We start from the raw sequence: 18,901 nt of genomic DNA on the forward strand, positions 1-18,901 counted from the left end.
AGAGATGTGCTTTTGCCATGTTGTCCAGACTGATCTTGCACTCCTGGCCTCAAGTGATCCGCCTACCTCAGCCTCCCAAAGTGCTGGGATTACAGGCATAAGCCATTGCACCCGGCCTAAACTTACAGATTATTTATTTCTGGAATTTCCCATTTAATGTTTTCAGACTGTAGTTCACTGCGGGTAACTGAAACTGAGGAAAGCAAAACTGTTGGTAAGGGGAGAGTAGAGTACTGTTTTTAATTTGTCGGTAATATGTGCGGTAATGTAAGTCAATGGAGAAAAAGGAATTAAAGCAGATTGGCCTGCCCCCCAGAAAAAGAAATGAAGGTGAAATAAAACAAGGCAGGTGATACCATCTAAACTCCATTTAAATATGATAAATATATGGATCTTTAGGTCAGGTGTTCGCAAATTATGGTTCATCTGCCTGCCATCTATTATTGTACAGCCTTAAGGTAAGAATGTTTTTTACAGATTTAAGAAGTTTTTAAAAATCAACATAACATTTTATTATATATAAAACTATATAAACTTGAAGTATCAGTGTTCATAAACAAAGTTTAATTGGAACATCACCACACTTTATGTATTGCCTATGCTTGTTTTCATACTATGAGAGCAGAGTTAAGTAGTAGTAACAGAGACCATATGGGACAACTTCATTGCTTTAAAGTACTGCTAAGTGGACCACAAATCATAGTGATGCAGCTTTAATAATTGACAGCATTTTGAGTGGCATGCATATTGTCATGCCATGGCATTTTATTTTATTTTATTTTTAATTAGAAAAACTATTTATTTCTGCTCCTTTCATATATCTTATTGTTCAGGAAACAGTTTACATACATATCTCAAGTAATCTACCATCACATACTCTATTTAAAGGCAAAGCAGGCTGGGAACAGTGGCTCACATCTATAATCCCAGCAATTTGGGAGGCCAAGGCAGTCGGATCACCTGAGGTCAGGAGTTCAAGACCAGCCTGGCCAACCTGGTGAAACCCCATCTCTACAAAAATACAAAATTAGCCGGGCATGATGGCGGGTGCCTGTAATCCTAGCTACTTGGGAGGCTGAGGTGGGAGAATCACTTGAACCTGGGAGGTGGAGGTTGCAGGAGCTGAGATCGAGCCATTGCATTCTAGCCTGGGCAACAAAAGCGAAACTGTCTCAAAAAATAATAATAAAACAAAATAAAATAAATAAAGGCAAAACACCTTAGGTAAAGCTGATCAGCTGTCCAGAGTTCTCAGCCTATGGAATTTTGCTTCCTGATTTTATGTTAATTTCTGAAAATCAGAAATGTCATCTCCAAAAAATGTTAAGGGGGTTGTAAAAGATAATCACTTCATTCAATATTATAGTTGTAGATATGGAGTATATTTTCTTTACAAAAATGAAAAACTAAGAAGAAAATGCCTCTCAACATCGTTAGTATATCAGTAGGTCAGCAGGGAAAAAAAAATACTGTGATAAACTTGTCTCTTTGATACCAAGAAAAAATTCTAGTCCAAGCTTCAATATACTTCCTGTTTTTTCACTAGGTATTTCTTTTACTGCTGCTCTTCATTCTTTTCCACGTTTCGTATTAGAGGATTGGTACAGCCTTTAAAACTTCATTGACAGGAGTAAATCCAGTGTCCACTGATTTCTTCTCGAAAGCACTCTAACCCATCAGATAGCCCAGCAGTTTCATTCTCATGAAAACTCTAGCCGTGAAAAAACTCAATAGGACACAGATGAATTTAATGAATAGAAGAAGAAATCTATTGAGTTTTGGGATATTTGGTGCATTCAATTGGTCCAGGATTATGAAACGTAAACCTCCCATTGTAAACAGGAAGCTGGATGCAAGTCCTTCCATAATATAGTGTCCATTTACTCTGTAGGCCAAGAAAGCTACTGACCTCTAATGCCTATGTTCATCAGTCATAGAGCCAACACTTGCAGGTTCAACAATAACATCATAAATTATTCCTCCAGTGGTGAGGAAGTAAGACACCACCACCAGAGCATACATAGTCATGGCCGACGCCATGTGCAGTCATGGTGGCTTCTTCAGCTTCAGGTTGGGACATTCAGGGACATTCAAGCACTAAGAACAGGACACGATACAAGGTCTCCATGTTGGTGACAGCAAGGGCCATTCTCAGCTTCAAGCCCCACACACCACCTGGAAACAATTTTTTAATTTATTTTTTATTATCAGTGCATGCCAATCATGCCAAACAAGAAAAAAAGATAAAATTAGTGTTAGTGCTTTTTTTTTTTTTTTTTTTTTTTTTTTTTTGAGACACAGTCTCGCTCTGTCACCCAGGCTGAAGTGCAGAGGCGCGATCTCGACTCACTGCAAGCTCTGCCTCCCGGGTTCACGCCATTCTCCTGCCTCAGCCTCCCGAGTAGCTGGGACTACAGGCGCCCGCCACCATGCCCGGCTAATTTTTTGTATTTTTAGTGGAGACAAGGTTTCACCGTGTTAGCCAGGATGGTCTCGATCTCCTGACCTCAAGATCTGCCCGTCTCAGCTTCCCAAAGTGCTGGGATTACAGGCGTGAGTCACCATGCCCAGCCGTGTTAGTGCTTCTAAGGCAGAGTGGAGTGTAGATTATTTTGTTATAAAATTAGGTGGCAAAGGATTGTGGGGTTTGTTTGTTTGAGCCAGAGTCTTGCTCTGTCACCCAGGCTGGAGTGCAGTGGCTCAATCTTGGTTCACTGCAACCTCTGCCTCCTGGGTTCAAGCGATTCTCCTGCCTCAGCCTCCTGAGTAGCTGGGATTACAGGTGCACGTCACCACACCTGGCTAATTTTTGTATTTTTAATACAGATGGGGTTTCACCATGTTGGCCAAGCTGGCCTTGAATTACTGGCCTTAAGTGATCCGCCTGCCTCAGCTTCCCAAAGTGCTGGGATTACAGGCATGAGCACTGCAACCGGTAGATTGTGTTTATTATACAATGACATTATAGTTGTGCTGAAGGAATATCATATATATTAACATTAGCCAACTAAGCATTCATCACAATATTTCCAACTCACAGGAAAATAGCAGTCAGAAAAATTAGGAAATTAAAATAGACTATCTCATTTTTCATCACAGCAGAATTTCTTCACAAAAATTAAAAAATGAAAATTAGTGCAACCAAAATAAATTTCTTATGGCTCATTTGTTAGCCAAGAAGGAAAACCATTTACAAATAGTGAAATTATAATAACTGAATTATACTTGACTGCAGTAGTTTACAACTATTAGCCTTTCAGCAAAGATAGTTGCTCAAAGGGTTGGGGACATTGAGAGTGGCACAATAATCAAATAACAAGCAAGTGACTGTCAGTTTTTATTGTTTCTTAATGAGTCAGCAGGTTACTGCTCAGTTTTTTATTTGAGAAACAAATGCTGAGTTTAGAATGACTGACAAATTAGTTTCTATAAATAGCCTTTGTGGAAAAAAAAACTGTGGGCAAAAATAGTTTCAAAGAAACTGAGAAAATACTAATTGAGTACAACCTGAAGTGGAATCTACTAAGATGTGTTACAAATATATGTAGAGCAGAAAAATAATTAGACAAATTTACGGGACTTATGAAAATGTAAAGTGTTTAAAGCCTCTGGTTATTCATTTTATTAGTCATCAGCAGGTGCTTTGCAGAAAATAGTTGAACCATTACGTGTATTTTTTTAAAATAGCTTTATTGAAATAGCATTCACAAACCAAGCAATTGACCCATTTAAAGTGTATGATTCAGCCAGACACAATGGATCATTTTCCAAATCCCAGCATTTGGAAGGCCAAGGCAGGATGGTCACTTGAAGCCAGGAGTTTGAAATCAACCTAGACAATACAGCGAGACCCCATCTCTATGAAAAATAAAAAAGTTAGCTGGGCATAGTGGCACATGCCTGTAGTCCCAGCTATTAGGGAAGCCAAGACAGGAGGATCACTTGAGTCCAGGAGGTCAAGGCTGAAGTGAGCCAAGATTGCACCACTACACTCCAGCCTGAGTGACAGAGCAAGACCCTATCTCAAAAGAAAAAAAGAAAAGGGTGTACAATTCAACCAAGTATGGTGGCTCATACCTGTAATCCTAATGCTTTGGGAGGCCAAAGCAGAAGGATCACTTGAGGCCAGGAGTTCAAGACCAGCCTGGGCAACATACTGAGACCCTGTCTCTACAAAAAAAAAAAAAAAAAAAACCTAAAAATTAGACAGGTGTCATGGTGCATGCCTGTAGTCCCAGCTACTCTGGAGACTGAGGCAGGAGGATCCCTTGAGCCCAGGAGTTCAAGGCTGCAGTGACTTAGGATCGTGCCACTGCACTCCAGCCTGGGTGAGAGAGCAAGACCGTGTCTAAAATAAAATAAAATAAAATAAAATAAAGTATACAATTAAATGTGGAGGGGTTTTTTTGTGTACTCACAGTATTTTGCAACTGTCACCACAATTCAATTTTTAAAACATTTTTCCCGCCTAAAAGAAACCCTATGCCAATTTCCTCTCCCCAAACTACTCCTCACCCATAAGAAATCACTTATCTACTTTCTGCCTCTGTAAATTTGACTACCCTTCTTCTTCAAGATTGTTTTGGCCATTCTAAGTCTCTTACATTTCCATACAAATTTTAAGATCACCTTGGCAATTTATGAAAATATCATTTATTATTGAACCAATAATGTCAACAGTGAACATTCATTCTTGTGGACTTGACTATCATCAGTTCCATGAATCTTTTCATGGAACTTCAAATAGAAGTTGAATATTCTGACTTGCCCTACTACCCAACATTTTGTTAGCTTAGCAGTGGCAAAGTTTTACTGCAAATATTTGCACTGGAGCAAAGATTGAAATTTTTGTGAATAAGACTATTGTTCCATATGCCTATGGACCACTGAATGGCTTTTGAAATAAGCTTTTGCTGTAGACTTAATAATGTTTCTTAACTGAATTGATTAAGAAATCATAAGACAAAATTACATACAAGACAAGCACTTACAGCAAAACTTACACTGAGTAAAGTCATTTTAACAACAACTAATTGATGATGCATAAGTAATGTCAAACTGCTTTATTTACTTCCCCTATTGTCAAAAGTTAAAACAAAATGTGAGACCTTCATCCCCACTCAGATTTGCAATGGATATATTTTTAAGTTCAAATTACAGTTCCAGCACTGCCTTTCAGATCTCAATGCAAATACAAGATAAATTTCCATATTTCAAAATCCATTTTATTGTGCAATTTGAGGTGCTGCCACCTAACCTTTAATTGGGAATAATTAGTCTTCAAAGTATGACATGCTAAAAGGCAAATATCAAGAGAAGAATCTAATACAATTCTATGAAAGTCTTCTAAGAAATTAATATGCTCAACTAAAATTATAAGCTCATTTTGGGATGTATGGAGTTTCTTGGTGATGGTTATGCAATATGATAAACATCCTAAAAATCATTGAATTGTACACTTTAAATGGATGTACACACTTTTAAATGGTTAAAACGGTGAATTTATATGTTGTGTAAACTTTATCTCAATTAAGAAAATTTTAACTTCATGGATTAATATCAATATATGCCAGTACCTATCAATGTAAAAGACATTTTCAAAGAGGAAGTACGTAAAATCTCATTACAGGTCAGATGAACATTTGCAATTGATTTTGATGATAGGGAACACTAACTCTGAAACCCAATTAAGCAAGATGGTTTTTGTTAATTCCATTCTTTTCATTAGTAAATTTGGCTTAGAAAAAGTTGTACTCAGTTATTAGATTTTGAAGTTTTGAAAATTTGAAAATTTGTCTTCTCTCTTGATATGTAAATACCTGTATAATATCCTACATTTGGCCTATTGGCTTGCAGTATCTAAAATATTTACTGTCCATCCCTTTGCAGAAAAAGTTTGTCAACCCTGTTCTCACAAATAGACTTATGTATTTACTAGGAGGACAGTTTGTATCTATGAAATGCTGTTAACAGTATATCCTTGGTTAGGGATTGCTTACTGCGAACATACCTAGAATCTGGATTTATAACTTCCTAGAGAATGTCATGCAAGCTACACAGCTCTGAAATATAAAATGGAGATGCATCACAACTTAAACATTCTCCACTGTGTGAGGTAACCCTCTAAATTAATTTAGAGGCCTCACCTATTATTGTGGACCACAGAGTGCATGATGTGAGAAGGAAGGAGCTAGGAAGCCAGCAGGGATTCCCTGGATCTCTTCCTACTTTGCCCATGCCTCTTGATTGCTTTTTATTTTGCTTTTGTGGATTTTTTTTCTTTTTTGGAGACAGAGGCTCCCTCTGTCGCCTGGGCTGGAGTGCAGTGGCATGATCTCAGTTCACTACAACCTCCACCTCCCAGGTTCAAGCAATTCTCATGCCTCAGCCTCCAGAGTAGTTGGAACTACAAGCGTAAGCCACCATGCCTGGCTAATTTTTGGTATTTTAGCAGAGGTGGGGTTTCACCATGTTGCCTAGGCTGGTCTTGAATTTCTGAGCTCAGGCAATCTTCCCGCCTGGGACTCCCAAAGTGCTAGGGTTACAGGTGTGAGCCACTGCACGTGGTTTGATTGTGCTTCTATCTTTGAAATTATTAGTAAAGATTGATATTAGGCAAGCTGTCTGGTATTTGTGAGTCAGATTTGACAATATAGTCCTGTGTTAGCTCAAACACTATTCATGTATTTGAAAGGCTAAAGTAAGTTTTCAAAGAAGAGTCACAGCAAGCATTTTTGGCAAGACCATCCAAATATTATTTTATGCTTAGAGTAGATCATAATGGCTTTCACTTAAAATAGGCAAAGAATTATATTTTCTAAAATAGTGACAATGTAATTTGGTAAGGAGCATATGTTACTTTCTGTTCAACAGTCCACATATTTCTTGAAGACATCTAAGCTCAGTCCTTTCTATAAAGTTTTATTATTTATAATTAAATATTTTTTCATGAAAACAAACCAATATATGCAAGTAGTAAGGATGCTAAGACTTAACATGCTGCATCATTTGTAAATAGCAAAAGTTAAATTTCATCATTTAACATCACTCACCACTCCCAGCAACTTTTTTGTATTTTTTGTAGCAATGAGGTTTTACCATATTTCCCAGGCTGGTCTTGAACTCCTGGGATCAAGCAATCCTCCCACCTCAGCCTGCCAAAGTGCTGGGATTACAGGTGTGAGCCACCATGCCCAGCCTACTTTATCAGATTTTGATAAATGATTATTCTTTAAAATCTTTATGAAAGTACTATTGCCCTTGAGATTTTTCCCCCATTTTTTATGGCACAATTCTTCAGTTTACACCAAGGAAAATCTTGCATTTCAAGACTTAAGAACTTTTAGGGGAAAAAAAACCTTTTAAGAAATTCTTACTGATTTCCCTGGAATATTTTAGTCTTTGGTTCTTATGAAGTCTATTATTAACGTCTTTTTCCTAAAGATATATAAGGTCAGTCCTCTGAGATACTGTTTTTATAAATTTGTAATGTTTCTAGTTTCTTAGACGCCTCATAATATAACTGTTTGATAAGAAAAAAACTTATGAAAAAGTGTTACAATGTTTGATTTTGTAAATTACAACTCACTGCATATCACATCATGAAAATATGAAAATATTTGTGGTGATGATGAAATTAGAAGACTTTTGCATCAAATGAAAATGTGTACTAAATTCATCAGTGGAAGGGAGAATAGGAAACAATAAAAGTGGTTTATCTGAGTGGCTAGTACCATTATGAAACATACAGTTGTGAATATGTTATGTGTCATGTTTTTGTTTTTGTTTTTAAGGGAAAGCATTAACTTTTGAGCTACGACCAGAATAGCATCATCTTCATGGGTATTCCCTACTCCTAGGATTTCAGAAAACCTTTGATAACTAATTGAGAAAATGCAGAAGATCTTGCAGACAGATGAAATTACCAATACACAAGCTTTTAGAAAAGGAAAGAGGAAAAGGACAGAGACAATGGACTCAGAAAATGCAAATAGTGACATGGATAAAGGACAGGTTGGTTTTTTGTTACCTTGACTCAACTTTGTTATCTAGCTCAATCATAATTTCATGGTTTCTTTCAATAATTTATTAGTGCTTCTCCCTCTTCTATTATTTAATTCTTTTCATTTCTTTATTCAATGGAGAAAATATAATCTTATGTTCTTTTTCTTTTTAAAAATGTTTTGTAGAGACAGGGTCTCCCTGTGTTGCCCAGGCTGGTCTCAAATTCCTAGGCTTAAGTCCTCCCACGTCAGACTCTCAAAGTGCTGGGATTACAGGTGTAAGCCACTGCACCATCTTATGTTCTCTTTTTAATGTAGAACAGTTGAGGTAGAAACATATTCAACAATTGACCTGCTTCTATTGTTCAAACTTTCCTTAATAGTCTGAGAAATTAAAGATCAGCAAACTGTCAGAAAATATTTTTTCCTCTCCCCAAATACAGAAGAAATTGGAATGCCTCATCTTTAAGACATACTGTTTGTTTTTCTTTTTAGACCCCAGTTTGTGGCCCATTCTTATCACTGGTTTGGTCAGGGTGCCTTTCCTATTTTTATTTATTCATTTGTTCCTTTTAAATCTGAATTCCCCACTCCCATTCCCCTCCTATACTTTGGACAACCAATCAATATGTTTATTTCTGTATCTTTTTATTTGTGTGTTTTTGTAACAATATATTTGTGTATGTCTCTGTAATGTAGTGTTTTATTTCATATATTCTTAATTATTTAAATAAATATTACATTCTTATGGTTTAACATATTTTTTAAAGGTAAACGGTGAAAAGTCTCCCTAACACCCCTGTCTCCCACCTACCCTGTTCCTGCCACCAGCCTCCCAATATAAGTAATTACATTTATTGCTTTCTTGTTTATCTTTCCAGTGTTTCTTCATTCAAATAAATCAAATATGAATATACATTCTTATCCTTGTCTTTGGCACAAAACTAACCATATATATTGCTTTATACTTTTCTTTTTTACTTAATATATTTTGAAGGTATTTCCATTATTATACAGAGAGCTTTGTATTTTTTACAGCTCCATGTTATTGCACTGTGTGTATTCACCATCCTTTATTTAACTGGTTTCCTATGATAAATATCAGTTGTTTCTAATCCTTTTCTTACTATTTAATACAAACCACACAACACTGTACCACCTTATGTGTACATCATTTGATAGTACAGTGGTATTAAAATATAGACCTTAATCTGTTTCTAATTTTCAATCAACACTGTTTTTTTAAAATAAATTTTATTGTGTATATTTCGGGTATATAACATCACGTTATAGGAAACATATAGATAGTATGAAGGTTACTATAGTGAAGCAAATTAACATATCCATCACTCACAGTTACCCATTTTTAAAATTTTTGTGACAAGAGCAGATAAAATCTACACATGTTGCATGAATCCCAAACACAAAACAATTTTATTACCTATGGTCCTCGTGTGGTACGTTAGATCTCTAAACCTGTTTGTTCTGTGTATCTGCTACTTCATATCCTCTGACTTACATCTCCTCATTTTCTCTCCTCTAAGCCCCATCTGCCCTGGTAACCACTGTTTTGTTCTCTATCTCTGAATATTTGAAAGTTTTTTTTAGATTCCAGATATAAGTGAGATCATGCAATAATTTTCTTTCTGCGTCTGGTTTACTTCACCCAACATAACATCCTCCAGCCTCATCTACATTGTGGCAAATAGCAAGATCTTGTTCTTTTTTAGGGCTCAATGATATTCAATTTATAAATATATTAATTCTACAGTTTTTTAATCCATCCATTCATTGATGGACACTTTGCTTGTTTCCACACAATTAGCACTGTTTTTAATACCTATCTATATTGCTATATATACATCTGATCCATTGCTTCTAGCTGCTGCATAGCACCATGTTTTTTATTTATCCTTTCCTCAGTGATGAATACCTAGATTGCCTCCAGCATCTTGCTACCACAAACAATGACAAAGTAAATATCCTTATACATGTCCTTTTAAGAAACTTTGTGAGGCTGGATGCAGTGGCTTACACCTATAATCCCAGCACTTTGGAAGGCTGAGGCAGGAGGATCACTTGAGCCCATGAGTTTGTGACCAGCCTGGGCAACACAGGGAGACCCTCTCTCTACCAAAAAAATTTTAAAATTAATCGGGTGCAACTGCTTACACCTGTAGTCCTAGCTACTTGGGAGGTTGAGGTGGGAGAATCACTTGAGTCTAGGAGTTTCAGGCTGCAGTGAGCTGTGTTCCCATCACTGCACTTCAGACTGGGTGACAGAGCCAGACCTTGTCTCAAAAAAAAAAAAAAGCAAAGAAAAAAAAACTGTGTGACAATTTATCTGGGAAAAATACATAGGAGAGTAATTTATACCTTATAAGTTATGTGTTTATTTCTAGTTCATTTGACTAAATATTATAAAATTACTTTTCGAGAGTGTTCACATCAGTGTACGTGCCCAGCACCAGTGTTTAAGAGGTTCCTATATTTGTACTTCCCTACAACTGTTAGCATTAATATCCAAATTTCTAGTTTTTGCCAAATTGATGGGAGAAAATGATATCTCATTGTTTTAATCTGCTGATGCAGGTTTGGAGAAACTCAAGGATTGCTTGAGAGGTAAAAACAGTCACATGCTCTTGTAGGCCGGTATTGTGGCTTCTTTAGCAAAAACTTAATAGCTTTCTAAACCACTTATTTCTTTTTTGTTCCATTGAAATTCACTATAGCCAGAGATTTTATTTGATCATAGATTGCAAGCATGAAAACTGTTCTCTTCAATTATGGCATCTGTGTTCAGCCTCTTCTCTCTCCAATTTATGACAATTATCTAAACACCATACAAAACAAAAAGCTTGAAGGAAACAACCTGCATCTGAAGCTTACCACTGGGCTGGATCCCATTATCTGGCAAGAACACTTAAAGAAAAGCTCTTGAGAAAGCCTTGAGGATACAGTCTTACCTTCTGCTATTTAGATATAAAAGTAATTGGCTTTTTCAAAACTTGAAGATTGAATATTACTGGACTCTCAGTTAATTTAAATTGCATGCTGCACTCAGAGAGCCTTCCATGTCTGCTTGCACACTGACCAGCACTGACAAGGAGTAGCTGATACATACCAGCATTGTTTTTCCAAGCTCAATAAGCTTGTGGTCTGCCTTCAAAGGTATTCCAGGTGACTGTTGTACCAAATATGCCCCAAGGTCTAACAAGAATCAATGGCTATCCAGCATGCCACACCTGTGCGCTACCACCTGACCTCTCAGTAATTCAAATATATTTCAGGTTTTAGGTATTCGTACTTCTGGGTACTCAATTTTGGACTAGTTATGATGTATGTTGCAAAGGCTGTAAAATAGACCCAAATAACACAATAATGGCTTATACAGGATGAAGTTTATTTCCCTCTTACCTAATAGTAAGAGCAGTTTAGGGGTGCTATGGCAGCTCCACATGTTGAGTGTCCCTCTTACCTTGTTGATCTACCTTCCTCAATACACAACCTCTATCTCTGGGTCTAAGATGACTACCCTCCCCTCACTCTCCCATCATGCCTTCCCCTCTGCTAATAGAAGAAGGAGAATACCGGCAGAAGAAGGCATGCTTGTTCTTTTAAGGTTATCAACAAGTCAGTGGTCCAAAATACTCCTGCTCATATCCTATTGGAGGGAACTTAGTCATATAGTCACACTGAGCTGCGTGGGAGTCAGGGAAATGAAGCCTTTAGCTGACAACTATGAGCCCAGCTAAAACCTTTATTGTATTATACAAGAATGGTAGAACAGACACCTGGAGATAGCTAGCAGTCTCTGCCTGTCCATTTTTCTATTAGGTTTTTGTTTTCTGTTCGTTTTCTTGATTTATTCTGATGGATTTCCTGTTCTGTCAATTCTTATTGATTTGCACAAATACCTTATCTATTGTAGAAATTAGTCTCTTATGGTTTGATATATTACAAATATATTCTCCCAATCTAATATGTGTCTGTTAACTTCATTTCCTTCCACTGATGCTTACAAATGGATTGCTTTTGCCTGATGTCCTTTCCCTCTTGTAGCAACTTGCTAAAACTTGCTAACAAGAACTAGACCACAGATACTAATTACTACTAATAGAATTATGGTATCAATAGGCTATCTTCAGTTTTTAAAAATTTCTTATTTCTATTTAATCAATACATAATTTGTTCTTTAAGATTTATACATTTAACGTTGGTATAGCTATTTGCCTACTTATGATATTAGTAATTTTCAACACTATAAGATGTATTACATATGTATATATATATATACAAACACATATATAACAATGAAATATACAAACATATACATATATTTGTACATTTATAAAATAAAGGTGAGGGCCAGGTATAGTGACTCGCACCTATAATCCCAGCTACTTGGGAGGCTAAGGCAGGAGGACTGCTTGAGCCCAGGAGTTCGAGGCTGCAGTGAGCTAAAATTGTGTCACTGCCCTCCAGCCCGGGCAAAAGAGCAAGACCTGTTTCCAGAAAATAATAATAATAAATAAATAAATAAACAAAATAAAATAAAGGTTGAATGTAAATGCTACAAATCATATAAAAATGTAGTTGTGTTTTCTATCACCGATCTCATCTGGCTTTCAAGTCTATGCTGGATTGATAAGACAATAAAAAGCTTAAACTTGTTTATTCATTTTCTAGTGTAAAACAGTCTTTTTGAGTTATTATTATTTAAGTCACTTCAGGATTTAAGCCTCAATGAATTCTAAATTCTTCCCCTCCTCCACCTTCTTTTCTTGGGAAGTGAACCAAGTTTTTCAAAGTCTTGCACTCAGCCTCTGGGGAAAGATATCTGATCTTTTACTGAGGTTTTAACTTCCCTGCCTTGTTTCAGGGTGTCCCTTGGTGTTACTGTTGAGCCAATCCTTACAGGTCCATTGGGGATTCTATTGGTAGCTGCTGCTGAAGTTTGCCATCCTGGCACACACTGCCATCTTCTATAATGTTCTGGCACCTTGTGGCCTCTCTGTCTAGATATTAAGCTGTTTGTGTTTCTTTTCTTTTCTTTTTTTTTGAGACGGAGTCTTGCTCTGTCACCCAGGCTGGAGTGCAGTGGCACGATCTCTGCTCACTTCAACCTCCACCTCCTGTGTTTTCAAACAATTCTCGTGCCTCGGCCTCCCAAGTAGCTGGGATTACAAGCATGAGCCACCACGCCTGGCTAATTTTTTTGTATTTTTAGTAGAGACGCGGTTTCACCATATTGGCCAGGCTGGTCTTGAACTCCTGACCTCAACTGATCTGCCCACCTCCGCCTCCCAAAGTACTGGGATTACAGTCATGAGCCACTGTGCCCAGCCAGCTGTTTATATTTCATTAGTTCCTCCAGAACTTACCTATTCCCTAACTAGGATACAAGCACATTTGGATTCTCCAGCTGTTTTGCATGAGCTCTGGGAAATCTGGATGTTGTCTCTGGCCCATTTATCTGGACACCAATTTGGCCATTTCCAATCTATGGTCCAGAGAGACACCATGTTGCCCTGATGCTGAACATGAGGACTCTTTAGGGAAGAACGCACTAAGCAAGGAGCCAGCCTGCTGTTCTGGAATTGCTCCCATTTATCTGTATGTATCTATCATACACCTCTACCGGAGATTCATCCCCTTTCCCCCTAAAGGGCAGGGGCAAGAAGAGCAAAGACATTTAAATCAGATTTCATGCTAATCAAGTTCTTATTGCCCAGGCTCCTCCTCCATGCACCAGAATGTCTTTTCTTTTCCTGGGCAGTAGAGGCTTTCTTTATGTTATACCTTTGCTTCTTCTACTCTCAGGTTAATTCTTTAAAATTTTATACAACAAACTTCTAGGTTTGTATCCTTATAAATTCCACTCTGTACTCCAATTTTCCAGATTTGGAGATATATATATGCCAGTTTGGTAGTTTCAGAAAATCCTTTTGTCTCAACACAGCTTGAATGTTACAACTTATAAGCATATGTTTTCAAATAATTGTCTTGCTATTGACCTTTAAAACTATTTTTTAAACTAAAAGGTAAATGTGAATGCTTTTTTCCTTTTTTCTTTCTTTTTTTTTTTTTGAGACAGAGTCTTGCTCCGTTGCCCAGACTGGAGTGCAGTGGCATGATCTCGGCTCATTGCAACCTCCGCCTCCTGGGTTCAAGGGATTCTTCTGCCTCAGCCTCCCAGGTAGCTGGGACTACAGGTGCATGCCATCAGGCCCGGCTAATTTTTTGTGTTTTTAGTTGAGACGGGGTTTCACCGTGTTATCCAGGATGATCTCGATTTCCTGACCTCGTGATCCACCAGCCACGGCCTCCCAAAGTGCTGAGATTACAGGCGTGAGCCACCATGCCCAGCCGTGAATGCTTTTTTTCAACTGAATCTGCTCTCCACCTTCTCTGATGCAATAAGCCCCAAAATTGACCTCATAGCATAGTCTCATTCAGAAGGTTGTGAATGGGAAATACAAAGAGAAATGGAGAAAGGAGAAGAATTACAAAGAAGGAAACCATGTTGTATACTAACATGATAAAAATGATTATTGAATGTTTACTATGTGCAATGCAATATGATAGATGTTCTCTATATATTGCCTCATGTCAACTTTCATTTTTTACTTAAAAAATACAATGATCTCCAATAAAGCTGCTGCCCATCCCAAGACCTAAAACATTACTAAAACTTGTAACTTCCTATAGACTCCTCACCTACCCCATTCCCTGCCTGCCTCATTCTAGAGGTAATCATATTCAATTTTGTTTAATTTACTTGTGTTTTAATAGTTTTATAGGCTGGGCATGGTGGCTTATGCCTGTAATCCCAGCACTTTGGGAGTCCAAGGTGGGCAGATGACTTGAGGTCAGGAGTTTGAAACCAGCCTGGGCAATATGGCAGAACCTTGTCTCTACTAAATGTACAAAAAAATTAGCTGGGCATGCTGGCGCGTGCCTGAAATCCCAGCTACTCAGGAGGCTGAGGCAGGAGAATCACTTGAACCTGGGAGGTGGAGGTTGCAGTGAGGCGAGATCGCGCCACTGCACTCCATCCTGGGAGACAGAGTGAGATTCCATCTCAAAAAGTAAATAAATAAATAAATAATAACAATAATAGTTTTATAAAAATATATACACAACTATAATGTCGCTATACATTTCTATATAAATATATATTATGGATTATATATCATATGTGATATATAATCTATATTTATCTAGATAATGTATCATTAGTTTTATCTGTTCTTAAACTTTACATAAAGTATACCATATTGTTTACTTCTGGAACTTGCATTTCTCACTCAACATTTTACTGAAATTAATTCATTTTGGCTGTAATTTATTCACTATCAATGCTGTATAATATCCCAACTTGTAATTAACACAACTCATTTACCCATTGTCCTATCAATGGGAATTTGGGCTGTTTTCAGGTTTTCGCCATTATGAACAACAGTGTTATGGAAAGTCTTAGACTACAAATACTGAAAGTTTCTCTTATATATAGACCTAGAAATCAATTGCAAGATCAGAGGTTAGGTGAATGGTAAACTTTACAAGATAATGTCAAATGTTTTCCAGAGTAGTTCTGCCAATTTACATTCCCACCAGAAATATGAGGAAATTCCATTGATCCACATCTACTCCATGCTTTTGTCAAGCTCATTCATATTTTTGCCCCAAATGATATCTTGTTATCATCTTGATCTTCTTTTCCCTGGTTGTTAATGAGGTTGAGCATCCTTTTGTATATTTATAAGCCCTGTGGGTTTTCTGTTCTGTAAAATGTTTGTTCATGTCTTCTGCCTATTTTCTATTGAATTGCTGGCTTCTTTTTCCTTACTGATTTGTCACTTAACAGTATTGCAAATATCCACCAGTTGTGATGTGTCTTTTCACTTTCTTTAATGTGCCTTAATGAAGAAAATTTCTTAATTTTAATTTAGCTGAATTTATTAATCTTTTTTATTATGATCAATGATTTTATGCCTAAGAAATTCTTTCCTGCCCCAAGTTCAAAATACCTGCACTTACATTTTCTTGCAAAACTTAAACTTTTGTTTTTGATGTTTAAATTCTTAATCCATCTGAAGTTGTGTGTGTGCATGTGTGTATGTGTGTGTAATAAGAGATCCATTTCCTTTAATTTTTTTTTCCAAATGGTTAACCAGTTTTTTCAAGCTTTATTTGTTGAACAGATCCCATTTCTGCAGTAAGCTGCCATGCCATCTCTACCATGTCAAAGTTCTTCATCTGCATGCATCTATTTTGGGCCACTCTCTTCTTTTTTTTTTTTTTTTTTTGGACAGGGTCTCGCTCTGTCTTCCTGGCTGTGATGTGATCATGGCTCACCACAGCTTCAACCTACCAAGCTCAAGCAATCCTCCCACCTCAGCCTCCCGAGTAACCAGGACTACAGGTGTGCACCACCACGACTGGATAATTTTTGTATTTTTTGTAGAAACAGGGTTTTGCCACATTCCCCAGGCTGGTCTTGAACTTCTGTGCTGAAGAGATCTGCCTGCCTCAGCCTCCCAAAGTGCTGGGATTACAGGCATGAGCCACCATACCCAGCCTCAGGCCACTCTCTTCTATTTCTTGGTCATGTTTTCTATCCCTGAACCAGCACCCTACAGTTTTATAGATTTTTAATAAGCCTTTGTATTTGTGAGGAAACACCCTGCTTCTTATACTTCTTTAGCATTGCTTTGGACATTCTTGGCCTTTTGTTCTCCCATATAAATTTTAAAACCAATTTATTAGGTTACCGAAATGTCTTCTGAGATTTTTATTGAATTCATATTAATTCCATGGCTCAATTTTGGGATAATCAATTTTTTTAAAAATTTAAGGATCCTACAGCGGTCAGACAATCTTGAGATCGCTTCCAAGCTCCAGCGTTTACTGGATGCATGACCTTTAACAAATAACAGTATCTTTGAATCTATTCTCTTCATTTGTAAAGTGGGCATTTCATATGAAGGTACAGGTAAAGTACCTACAACACCACTAAATACCTAGTGGACACTCAACAAATAATTTTTATCATTTTCACCAATAATGTTGCAATCTAATGAAAACAATATTACTTGTAAATAATGAACCATGATTATGGTTACACAATAAATTGATAATTGAAAAAATTGCAAACATTTCAAACTAAATTAATTAAGCCTTCTTATCTCTGAACATGATGTCTCTCTACATTAATTTAGATTATCTTCGGTAGCTTTCAGTCAAGTTTGTTTTTTACTTCTTTCATAAAGCTCTTGCAAATCTTTTGTTGTGTGTCAATGACATCTGTTCTCAGGATTTAAACATAAATACAGAATATTTAGGCTCTAGGGATTGAAAACTGTCCAGTAAATACAAATTTACTTTCTGGAGTTGTTTTTTTTTTAAATTTTTACTTTGTTTTTGAGACAGGGTATCCCTCTGTCACCCAGGGTGGAGTGCAGTGGTGCCATGTCGGCTTACTGCAGCCTCGACCTCCCTTTAATCAGGTGATCATCCAGAATAGCTGGACAACAGACATGTGCCACCACGCCCGGCTAATTTTTATATATTTTGTAGAGACAGGGTTTCACCACATTGCCCAGGCTGTCTTGACCCCCCGGGCTCAAGTGATCCACCCTCCTTGGTCTCCCAAAGTGCTGGGATTACAGGTGTGAGCCACCGCACCCAGCCACTTCCTGGAGATTTTTAAGAAACATTTTAGGGAAGTGTAATATATATACAGAAGAGTACACATATAAAAAATGTATAGCTTGATTATCACACAATGAACACACCCATAAAAAAATAAAACCTCACCAGCACCCCAAAGATTCCCTCATGTCCCCTGTCAGCTACTACCCCACACTCCCCTCCACATGTACTTCTTGTCCTTCTAATAAATAGTAACCTTTTGAACACTATGTTATGAATTGTTTGTAGCTGGCACATAGAAGCACTAACTCTGGTATACCCTGCCATCTTGTTAAGCTTTTCTATTTATTAAATCATTTGTCTCTGTGTATTCACAGGCAAAAGAAATAAGGTTCATATGGTGAGGCATTCTGCTCAAATCCGGGCTGTATATCAGAGAAGACCAGATCTGAATGGGGTCTTGTTGATTTTATTCTGTTTTGCTAATTTTCTACTTTGTATTTTTCACTGAAGTTAGGCGGAAATTCACAATCCTGGTTTCTGTTTCTCAAGAGGCGTATGTGCATGAAACTTTGTCCTGCCCTTATTTTGAGTTCCTCTGCCCACTGGAGGACAAAGCTGGGGCTAGATCAGCAGCAGGAAGTGCCTGTGAGAACAAGAAATTTGTAGTCCCAACAACGTGCAATGGTTAACCAGAGATAAACCATTAAAGATGCTATGAGGCTTCTTTTATTGTGCCTGCCTTCTGTTTTAGAGAGACCCATATTCGGGAAATGCCTTTCTGCCTGGTGAAAGCTCCAGTGAGGATGAAGAGCCTTTAGCAGAATTGTCAAAGGAAGAATTGTGCGCCAAAATAAAAAGCCTGAAAGAAAAACTAACAAACACCCGGAAAGAAAACAGCCGACTTCGACAGTCTTTGGTCATGCTTCAAGGTAAACTTTGAGAAAATTGACATTTTAGATAAAAGGGAAAGTATATGATCAGTGGAAAGTATTGCAAATTAGCTGTCAAGAATGAAGAAGAAAATCCACACCTCTGGGAGCTCAAAAAATCACAGTTTTAGAAAAAATCACTGATTATATAATTTAAATATAGAAGCACTCTGTTGAAGGATCTAGTTTATGGCTTGAAAAATTTTAGATTCTCCTACAAAATACTAAATATTATATTCATTTAATAGTTTTTAAGAGATTATTTATTGAGCATTTAATATACACCACTCACAGTGCTAAGCCCTAGAG

The 18,901-nt window shown here is 37.2% G+C and overlaps 1 protein-coding gene and 1 pseudogene across 6 annotated transcripts in view; one reads left to right on the forward strand and one right to left on the reverse strand.

Moving 5' to 3' along the window:
* Nucleotides 1-1,668: 1,668 nt before the first annotated feature.
* On the reverse strand, nt 1,669-2,140 carry LOC129039273 (oligosaccharyltransferase complex subunit OSTC-like; annotated as a pseudogene).
* A 5,658-nt stretch (nt 2,141-7,798) lies between these two features.
* BEND6 (BEN domain containing 6) overlaps nt 7,799-18,901 on the forward strand; it is a 49,287-nt gene continuing 38,184 nt past the window's right edge. For all 6 annotated transcript variants that reach the window (XR_010126720.1, XM_054492918.2, XM_054492916.2 and 3 more), the window contains exons 1-2: nt 7,799-8,013; nt 18,415-18,592. Coding sequence is in view for 5 of the 6 variants with exons in the window: in XM_054492918.2 (XP_054348893.1) it covers nt 7,894-8,013; nt 18,415-18,592 (298 nt within the window). In the remaining variant the exon portion in view is untranslated. The remainder of the gene's footprint in view (nt 8,014-18,414; nt 18,593-18,901) is intronic.

This window comes from Pongo pygmaeus, chromosome 5 (assembly GCF_028885625.2).
Source record: "Pongo pygmaeus isolate AG05252 chromosome 5, NHGRI_mPonPyg2-v2.0_pri, whole genome shotgun sequence".
Taxonomy (NCBI): domain Eukaryota; kingdom Metazoa; phylum Chordata; class Mammalia; order Primates; family Hominidae; genus Pongo; species Pongo pygmaeus.